At 36.4% G+C, this 10804-nt stretch overlaps 1 protein-coding gene across 2 annotated transcripts in view; it reads left to right on the top strand.

Annotated features, from left to right (window-relative positions):
- The first annotated feature begins 1686 nt into the window (after positions 1-1686).
- Positions 1687-10804, top strand: part of LOC124798050 — a 97154-nt gene continuing 88036 nt past the window's right edge. The window contains exon 1 of one of the 2 annotated variants that reach the window (XM_047261275.1): positions 1687-1948. In XM_047261275.1, the coding sequence (XP_047117231.1) occupies positions 1795-1948 (154 nt within the window). In that variant the 5' untranslated portion in view covers positions 1687-1794. The remainder of the gene's footprint in view (positions 1949-10804) is intronic. The other variant, XM_047261276.1, reaches the window with a different exon arrangement.

Here is a 10804-nt window from a genome sequence, read left to right as displayed (position 1 = left end):
CTAAGATGGAACCTTCTTTCCAGTCAGAATTATGTGCCTGGACTACATTGCTTGAATTACTAAGTACAACTTTCTGCATTCTTTTGGCTGAATATGACATTATCCATTGATTGGCTATACCATCAGTTCCATAAAATGTTAATTTATCTAGGAGAATACTGTGATTCACACAGCCAAATGCCTTAGAGGGGTCGCAGAAAATACCATAAATACTTTTTTATTATTTAATGCTTCTAAAATCTGGTTATCGAACATGTAAATGGCATTCTCTTTAGAGCAACCCTTCTGAAACCCGAATTGTAATTTCCTAATGCTAATATTGTTGTAGAGGTGAGATACTATTCTAGAATACATCGCCTTCTCAAAAATTTCGAGGAATGATGTCAGAAATGAGACAGGTCGTAATTATTGATATTTCGCTTATCACCCTTCTTAAAGACAGGTTCAGCAACGGCATATTTCAGTCTACCTGACAAAATGCCTTGAATTACTGATGCATTACATATTTCAAATAAGACTGGACCTATTACGTGGGAATAAATGTTTAGTACTGTACTGGAAACACCAGGAAAACTAGATGAGCTTTTATTTTTGAAATAATGTGTAACTTTCTTAATTTCAGAAAGAGAAGTTGGTGATATATTCATACGGCTGGATTTTATGAAAGTTACAGTTTCAATGCTGTTATGATTTTGCTCTTGCACTATTTGTCCCTGTGCTTTCTACTATGTTTAAGAAATGATTATTAATTACTTGTTACCTGTGACTCATCTCTTGTAGCCCTTCCATTCAATTCAAGAGTGCTGTTGTGTTGGTTTGGGGCTGGTTGTCTTGTCTCTCACTTAACTACATTCCATACAGCCTCAGGTCTGCTGTCGGAAGTACTGTTTTCTGACATATGAGCATGTTCTTTGAATTTTTAATAACTTTTCTCAGTAATATTGAGTATTTTTTATAGTGCACAACCACTGCAGGATCCCTACATGTTCTTGCTGCCGTATTCGGTTTTCGTCATACAGGGTAAGTAACATAATATACTAGAATGAGATTTTCACAACTGTGTGCCAGACCAAGACATGCCAGAAAGTTTCATATATGCGAACACTCCGCTCCGGAATTTAAGGTTCGCAGGAGAGCTTCTGTGACGTTCGGGAGGTAGGATACGAGATACTGGCGCAATTGAAGTAGTGAGGATGTGGCGTGAGTCGTGTTTGGGTAGCTCAGATGGTAGAGCACTTGCCCGCGAACGGCAAAGGTCCCGAGTTCGAGTCTTGGTCCGGCACACAGTTTTAATCTGCCAGGAAGTTTCAACATAATAAACTGCTGAAACGTACCTATTTCGATCCTCTGGGGGTTTGGAGTACCAGATGAATTGATAGAAAGAAGCTAAGCGAGATGGATGAATGTTGCAGCAAAGGGATCCTGTAGAGATTTGCAGTGCTTTACTGTTATGTCTTACAACTGTTTTTACTGTCATGCCAGCTGGTATGACAGTGAATCAAGTCAGTCGCCTGGCAGATGGATAATTAGAGTAAGCAAGTGAAAGTTTTCGTTGTCTGTGGAAAATCAGACAAACACATGTTTCATCTCCGCATTTAACTCAAAAATTGACTGCAATGTGATTTGGCGTTTAATTATATAATCGATACTTTGTGTTTAGTATTAGCTGCGAACTATTGGAGAGAATCTTTGGTTTTCGTATACCGCAACCGCAGTGAAGTTTAACAACAAAGTGTGGTGGTTGTGTCATGTAATCTGGGAAAGCTTTGAATAAGACGTAGTGTTTTAGAGAAAATGGTTGACGCTTTTGTTTTTCGTGCCATACCTGTTTATCACGCGCAGATTGGAATTAATGATACTCCAATTACGAGAGCTCTTGAAGAAGGGCAGTTTAAACTTGCCCAACAACTTATTCTCGAAAATACGGACCGCAGCTATCTTGATGAAGGTATTGTTTGAAAAATACTTGTCTCATTTGTATGTCAATATAGCATGCAAACCAGTTCACTTTGTTGTCATACTGGTGTTTGTTGATCAACATAACAATCACGCCGTTTTGCAGTTTGTATTCTGTGAGTTGAACTGTGTTTTGTTGGTACAAATTTCTGCTAGGCTTTAAATTTAGAGTAGGAACTATTACTGCCCAACATTATGTCCGCTCGGTTTTTCGTAGATCCCAGTTATATTCTACTGTGTAACGTTTAGAGTGTACGAACTATATTAGTTATTACGATGCTTTGTAAGTAAACGCGGACACATCTTAGTCTTAGATTGTAATACAAAGTATTTTACGGTTTTTAAATACAGTTTATAGTGTGATGATATCAACGTGAAGCTGTCATTTCTAATTGTCACTTATTGCTACGTACCTAGTCACTACATGGGCATAGTGATATTTATTATAAAACAACAATTAGCACTATGTGAACAGAAACATTGGTAGGCCTACTTGTTATTCAGCTTTAAAAATCTTCTGTTCTAGATATTAGATAATCAAAGTTTTTTGAAGCTAAACAAAGTAAGTTTTGTAATCGCCTATTGAATTTATGATGATGCTTAGTTTATTCTTTTTATGACTGATTGGCTGTTGCTGAAGGCATTTGCCCCAAAATACAGAACACCTCTCTGAGCCCTACAGAGTAAAGAAGTTTTTTTTTTTTTAATTACAGTGATTGTGGAAACAACGTTACGTCTGATACTGCTTTTTATTAGTTGCAGCAAGTATCGCTAAGAAAAGATTGTGCTGGGAAGTGAGTGAGAGATTTTCTAGAACTTTTAAGGGGCAGCTTATGATTCGTGGCTGTGTACTGTTTACAACATACTTACAGCTTGTACTGAAAGCTAAATCAGAGTTTTCTTTACTTTAGTTACATTCCTCCAGAAAATAATTCCATAAAACAGGGAGTGAAGGCATGTCAAATGGCCAGCTCCTTGGCCTGCAGGTAAGCATAATATGCTTCACAGTGCTGCAGTGTGATTTGAAATAAGCTACATGATTAGGTTTTGTAGATGTTAGCTTCATTTTCAGGTGGATAGGAAGGTACTTCACTTTTGATATAAAAGATGGGAGCTGTTCAAGGAAAATATAGTCTTTTTCCCCTTTCATTGCTTTTCTCACTGCATTGTGTTTTGAAGTAAGCTACATAATTAGCCAGAGTGCAATTTTCACTCTGCAGTGGAGAGTGCACTGATATGAAACTTCCTGGCAGATGAAAACTGTGTGCTGGACCGAGACTCGAACTAAGTGCACAGAAGAGTATACTTGCTATTAAAACACACATTGCTGTCATTTTCACTGTTTTACCATCAAGCAAAACTGAGTAACTAGCTGTGTTACAATAGATATATGACTGACAGGTATTTCATACGTCTGTACTTTGCAAACCATAGTGAAGTGCATGGAAGAGCATACTCCCTATTAAAACACACATTGGTGCTTTTTATTGTTGCTTTCGCATGGGAAGAGTGTATGATGTTTCAGATGACTGTGTGTGTGTACTGTAATTGTCCTACAGCAGTGACTTATAAGGGGTTGTAAAGAGAGTACTATTTATAAGCTAACCCCTGGTAGGCTATTAAAAACCCTTTCAGCTTTATGGAGCTTGTGTGGTTGAAAATGAAGAGTTTGAAGGTTGTGCTACATCAGTCATCTCTTTGCTTATTGGTTTTGCCATAGAGAGATTAGGTTACATAAATTTTGTGCTCCACAGACACCAAGATGTCAGACTGATGTTCAAAAGCTGAAAGAATGGTATCAGTCTTGGCATTCTTACTGTGCAATCTTGGAGAGGAGGAGGGATTCCTGAGCAGAATCATAACTGGGAGTGAGACATGGGCAGTTTATGTGTATTCTTGAAACTGTTCTTCCAAAACTCTGAAGATCAAACTGAAACAAACAGTGTGGGATGATTACCAAAGGAACCACACTCTTGTATGACAGTGTGCAACCCTATACTGTAAATTGAACAAAGGAAAAACAAGTGTTTCTCAACATTCTCTCTATAGTTCGAACTTGGTACCAAGCAGGTTACGTATCTTCCCCAAGATGAAGGCCTGGCTGGCAGGAATGCAGTCCGCAACTGGCCCAAGCATCAGGTGCTACCATTCTTTGATGAAGGAATAAGGAAACTGATGGGTGGTGACTGTGTGAAATAATGTCAGGTTTTAAGTACATATTGTGCAGGCATAAAAATAAATTTTATCAAGTTTTTTTAAAACAACCAGTTGGAGGTTAATTTATAAATAGCCCTCATATATTCCTAAGTTCCTCACTTAATGCTAGTTCTTGAAACTTCTTAAAGTAGACTTTTGTGGGATAGTGTTATCTTTATTTCAAGCATCTGATGGTTCAGATTTTTCAGTATTTCTGTGATCAAATTTGCCTCTATTAGTGCTGTCCACTATTGTTTGTATTCAATGGCCCTGTTAGTCCTATTTGATATGGATCCCACACACTTCAACAATATTGTAAGACAAGTTGCATAAGTATTTTGTAAGTAGCCTCCTTTGTAGAAGCCATGTTGAAGAAAGCCAGATCTACATACCTTTTATAAATAAGCTTATGACAATATTGACTGGACTATACTCTTTGACATTTTGGAGGTATTGGGGATAAAATACTGAGAGCAAAAGGTTATTTTCAGTTTGTACAGAAATTAGACTGCAGTTTTAAGAACTGAAGGACATGAAAGGGAAGTGGTAGTTCAGAAGAAAGTGAGACAGGGTTGTAGCCTACACACAGTGTTATTCAATTAGTACATTGGACAAGAAAACAAGGGTAAGTTTGGAAACTTTGTGGTGTACCAATGACATTGTAATTGTGTCAGAGACAGAGAACGACTTAAAAGAGTAGTTGAACAGAAGGGATAGTGTCCGAAAAGAATACTATTAGGACAGTGAAATAGCTGAATTAGAAAAGATATAAAATGCTGTTTGGCAATAACAAGAAAAGCATTCCTGAAGAAGAGAAATTTGTTAACATTTAATATAAATTAAAATGCAGTAAGTTCTTCTGAAGGTATTTGTGTTACTGTAGCCGTATAAGGAAATGAAACATAGTCAATAAGCAGGTCAGGCAAGAAAGGATAGAAGCTTTTGAAATGTGGTGCTAAAGAAGAATGCTGAAGATTGGATATTGATTCTTACTCAGCAGTCCACAATACAACACTTGGTGGAGGCCAAATGGATTAATGCATAGACTGAATAACTTATGAGGAGGTATTAAATCAAATTGGGGGAAAAAAGAAAATTATAGCACAATTTGACTTTAAGAAAGGAATGTTCATAGGGGACATTCTAAGGCATCAGATATTAATTACTTTAGTAATGGAGGTAAGTTGGTGCATGTGGCTGAGTGGTAAAAATTGTAGAGGATGACCTAAGCATGAATATAGTAAGCAGATTCTGATGAATGTAGGTACTTATACTTTACACGATCAGGCCCAATGAACTGCATGCTGCTTCAAGAGATTGCCTCCACTTCAGCCTGTCTTCAGCTCCTTTCTGCCATCCTTCCAGCAGTCCCACTCTCTGAAGGACTTTGCATATGCAGTCACTCGATCAAGTTCTAGGGGTCAATCCATAGGAAGTGGTTCAATGACGGTTTCTTTTTTTTTATATGTGATTACCCTATATTTGAGAAGTTCAGAACAGTTGTTTAAAATAAATTATCTTGCACCTTTACTATATGGCAGCCATTTTTTCAGTCTGGAGACATTAGCGAAAATTTGAATATCTCTGCACTGGTCCTCTACAACATTGTTTGTTACACAAAATACCCTAAATTCAAAAATAACCAGTCAAATTGACCTCCAAGTTTGGTGTCCAAATTTTCAAAACTCCACTTTTTAGGCCCACAAATAACAAACAAGGAGTGATTTATGAGAGTCTATATTTTTCCTGTAGTAAGATATCATACACTACTAGCCTCATATAGAGCAAGAACACTTCCAAATGTTTCCTAAATTTTTTATGAATTTTTATTTATTGTTAAGTTGGGGTTAGTTATCGCAGGTGGGACTGAATATAAAATTATGATTTTTGCAGTTTGAACACCTATATGATAGCAATGTACTGTAAAAATTTCAACATTTATATCTGACTGTGAACAACTGATCTTATGGCTGTTGCCTGTTTAAATGGTTTATTGTTTCATTCTAATAAAATTTAATTGTGACATATATTTAGTTAACACTATCACCCAATATTCATTTAGTTTATTTATTTTTAATAGTGCAATATTAAACAATAGGAGCTTTCGCTTTTGTTCTATGGTAATAAAAATTCCCAGTTACATTTAGGTTTATTGTCAATAAAGAAGTTAATTATTGCTGGGTGTGGCATGGTAGAAGTACATTATTGCTGAGTGTGGCATTGTTGTAGTCAGTTTGTTCTGAAACCTCTGTTAGAGTGGATGTACATACTTCATCGAGAGTGTAGAATGTGTTATGTCCTTTGTTCTGTGTGTAATTTGTAATTAATTTTGAGAGATTAACTGGAATGCTATAATGTGGATGAACACTGCTCTGTTGGACAGATAGCAAGTGAAGTGTGTCACAAAACAGTTTACAGTTCAGTTTCAAAAAACTTGTTGTCCTCCTTATGTGAGAGTGAAACAGCTTCCCAAGTGAAGTGTAATGTGATTCCTGGAAATTCCCTGTGCCCAAATTGTTACTCAAAAATATTTGTTGTGAATCCAGAACCAGAATCATGTAACCTTGTTAATGACATTTATATTCCTAATGAGGAAGCTGTTAGCAAATGGATTTTGCTTGTTCTAAGTTAGACATATCTCCTACTTCGAAAATAATAAAATTAAGTAGCAGAAAAAGAAAAGCTGCTATTTGGAATCATGCTTTAATACTACAGATACCAACATTATTTCTAAAGAAGAAGAAAACCTACCACCAGTATCATCTGACACTGAATATTTGAGCTTAATAGAGAAATTAAAAATTAAGTGTTCAGTGACATCTAAAGAAGAAAATGTTAAAATTTTAAGTTTGCCCCCTGACTCATGGTCAAGAGAAAATATAGTTCACGAATTCAACGTTTCTCATTGTTTGGTTAAACTAAACTGAAAATTAGTGAAAGAGCAAGACATTCTTCCAGTTTTAAAAAAGAAGAAAGGAGTAGGTATAAGTGAAGAAACAATTAAAAAGATCCAGCAGTTTTTTTTTAAGATGATGGAAATAGTAGAATCTGCCCAGGTTGCAAAGATAGCAAGAGACTTGTTACAAATGGAGTTAAAGTAACAAAGCAGAAACAACTAGTGCTGTCAAATTTAAATTAACTGTATGTAGCTTTCAAAAATTCTCATCCTGAATGCAAAATTGGAAGGTCAAAATTTTGTGACCTCTGCCCTAAGTGGTGTATTTTGGCTGGATCCTCAGGGCCACACTCCGTATGTGTTTGTTTATGACATCAAAATGTCAAACTGATGATTGCAAGTGCAAAACAATGGTCTGTGGCACTAACAGTTATGACTGCATGATGAGTTTGTGTAATAAATGCCCTGGTGAGGAAACCATTAATGAATTGTTTCACGAATATGATGATGAGATGCCAGATAGTATTACCTTCAAACAGTGGGTCACAACTGACAGGACAGAAATGACAACAGTGGTTAAATCTCAGGAAGAGTACTTGGAATCTTTAATTGATAACTTACAAAAACTCAAAAGTCTACACTATGTTTCTAAAATCCAAAGTAAGTTTTTGAATTTTTGATGGACAAAAAAGCACAACTTCATGAAACTGAATGCATAGTGCTAGTTGATTTTGCAGAAAATTTTACATTTGTGATTCAAGATGCAATACAAGGGTACCACTGGGTCAATGACCAGGCAACAGTGCATCCACTTATTCTCTATTTTAAAAATGAGAAACATGAAGTTTGCAGTTCTTCAATTTGCTTTGTAAGTGACTACTTGAAGCACAACACTTTGGCTGTACATGTGTTTCAAAAGTATGTAATAAATTTCATAAGAGAAAATTTTCCCAAGGTTGAGAAGCAGATATACTTTTCAGATGGAAGTGATAGTCAGTAGAAGAACAAAAAGAATTTTTCAAATCGGTGCAACCACAAAATAGACTTATGGGTTGGAGGCTGAATGGCACTTTTTTGCATCTTGCCATGGTAAAAATGCGTGTGATGGAGTAGAAGGTACAACCAAACGTGAAGTAAGTAAAGCCAGCCTACAAAGATCAACCATAGACCAAATTGTCACAGAACAGGACATGTATGTCTTTTGCAAGGATAATATTCACTTCAAACCAGATTTGAAAACTGTATAGCAATAAAAGGAACAAGGCATTTCCACAAATTCCTTGGCATTGCAGAAAACTTAGTTCAATTCTGTGTAATACCAAAAACCGAAATTTATGAGGATCATTATGTCAGTAAAATTACATCTCTATCTTTAACGTTGAATGGCATAGTGGCATGTGTGTATGATGGACAGTGGTGTCTTGCAGAGGTTGAAAGAATAAGTTTGGAAAACAATGATGTTTTGTGCATTTTTACCACCCTGCTGGCCCAAGAACATCATTCAAGAAATCTCCTAGTGACGGATACTAATGAAAAATGTTTTAAGGAGACTTTCAGTGCTTGAACTTACCCCAGCAACTGGGAGGTCTTATTCTATATCACAGAAGCTGTCTGAAGAAATAAGAGTTCTTAACATTCACCACCAGGTTTAGGAACAGTTGCATCTCAAAGAGCGTTAATTGAAAATATTTATTTCAAGTAGCCTATGTCAAAATAATATAAATGTAAATTTCAGAGAGGTTTCACTTTTTGTATATAATTCAGTACCTTACTTCAGTAATAATTGATTATATCCCACCAATATCACACATGAATAGGCAACAGCCATAATATCAGTTGTAGAGTAATGTGAATTATCTCCTCATTTTCAAAAATTCATACCTTTGTTCACAGTCTAATGTCAATGTTGAAGTTTTTTTGATACGTTGTTATCATATAGGTGTACAAACTATGCAAAAATCATATTTTGATATTCAGTCCCAGCTGAGATAACTGACCCTAAACTTTATAATAAACGAAAATTTTCAAATTTCAAAAATTCATAAAAAATTAAGGAAACATTTGGAAGTGTTCTTGCTCTATATGAGGCTAGTAGTGTATGATATCTAACTATAGGTAAAAAAAATAGACTCTCATAAAGCACTCCTTGTTTGTTATTTTTGGCCTAAAAAGTGGATTTATGAAAATTTGGATACCAAACTTTGAGGGTTATTTTGACTGGTTATTTTTGAGTGTAGGGTATTTTGTGTATTAGACAATGTTGTGGAGGACACTTTTCTAAAAACAGTCATGTCAGTTGCAATGTTGTAAGTTAACCCAGTGCAGAGATATTCATATTTTTGCTAACGCCTCTAAACTGAAACATCATTGCGCACTTACAAACAAAAATGGCTGCCATTCAGTAAAGGTGAAAGGTAAGTTAAAAAAAACTGTTTTGAACTTCTCGATTATAGGGTAATCACATATAAAATATTTGAAAATGGTCAAGCAACCAACTTAATTTTTATTGGACCACTTCATTTGGATTGACCCCTAGGTCTTCCTATGGGCCTTCTGGTGGTTGGCTTGGTGTTGAGTACAGTTTTCGGCCATCCGTTGTCCTGCATTCGAGCAACATGCCCTGCCCACTGGAGTCATCATGTCTTCATTATAGCCATGGTGTTTGGCTCTTTGTAAATATCATACAACTCTGTATTGTGACAAATCCTCCGTTTTTCACTCTTGTTATCGTAAAATGGTCCAAAAATCTTCCGAAGGACTTTCCTTCCAAATATCATCAGTCTGTTCAAATCCTGCTTGGTTGTACTCCAGGTGACTCATCCATATAATACTACTGGCTGTAGGAGTGTTTTGTAGTTGTTTATTTTGAAATGTCTTGACAAACTTCTGGTTTTGAGGAAAGCATTAAGGCCATGGTAACAGGCATTAAGGCCTGTAGGCTTGCCTGTATTTCTAGTTTACTGGATAGTTCACCTCTAAATACTGCGCCTAGATATTTGAACTCCCTGACTTGACGACACGAAGTTTCAGTTGTATGTAAGGGTGGAAGTGGTTCTTGAGTTTCTTTATGTCTACGGTGTAGAACCATGTATTCCGTCTTGTCACAATTGGTTTGAAGTCCAATTTTCCTTGCTGTTGTTTCCAGAATGTCAGCCATTTCCCGTAATTCTTCTTGTGACCCAGATAGTAGCACTATATCATCGGCATATCCAAGGTACTTGATGTTCACATCCTCGGTCTGGACTCCTCTGAGTTCATTAGATGACATCTCTCGCATTATCTTGTCTGATGCGAGACTGAAAAGAACAGGCGATAGTCCATCACCCTGCCATAGCTCAGTTTTTATTTTGAATGCTTCAGTCACCTTATTTCCAATTTTTTCCTTTGCTGTAGTATACATCAGGCAGGCCTTTGTGAGGCTTCCCAGTTTCTTGGCAAAAACAAACTCTTCCAGACACCTCTGCATACTTTCCCGATGAATGCAGTCATATGCTTTTCTGAAGTCAATAGATAGCATGTGTAGTTCTTGGACAAACACCCACCTTTTTTCTACGATCTGGCATAGGACAAAGATTTGGTTGCTAGTAGATCTCCCATCTCGAAATCCTCCATGATATTCTCCAATAATGGTGTGTGCCAATTGTTGTGTTCAGTCTAGGAGACAGTTTGAGTTTTTTATAACAAATATTGAGCAGATCGATACCATGTTAGTTTTCACACGCCATTCGGTCACTCTTCTTGTGAATGGGACAGATT

Source organism: Schistocerca piceifrons, chromosome 5, assembly GCF_021461385.2.
Source record: "Schistocerca piceifrons isolate TAMUIC-IGC-003096 chromosome 5, iqSchPice1.1, whole genome shotgun sequence".
Classification (NCBI taxonomy): domain Eukaryota; kingdom Metazoa; phylum Arthropoda; class Insecta; order Orthoptera; family Acrididae; genus Schistocerca; species Schistocerca piceifrons.
Note: the sequence above shows the minus strand (reverse complement) of the source record. Positions and strands in the feature narration are given on the sequence as shown.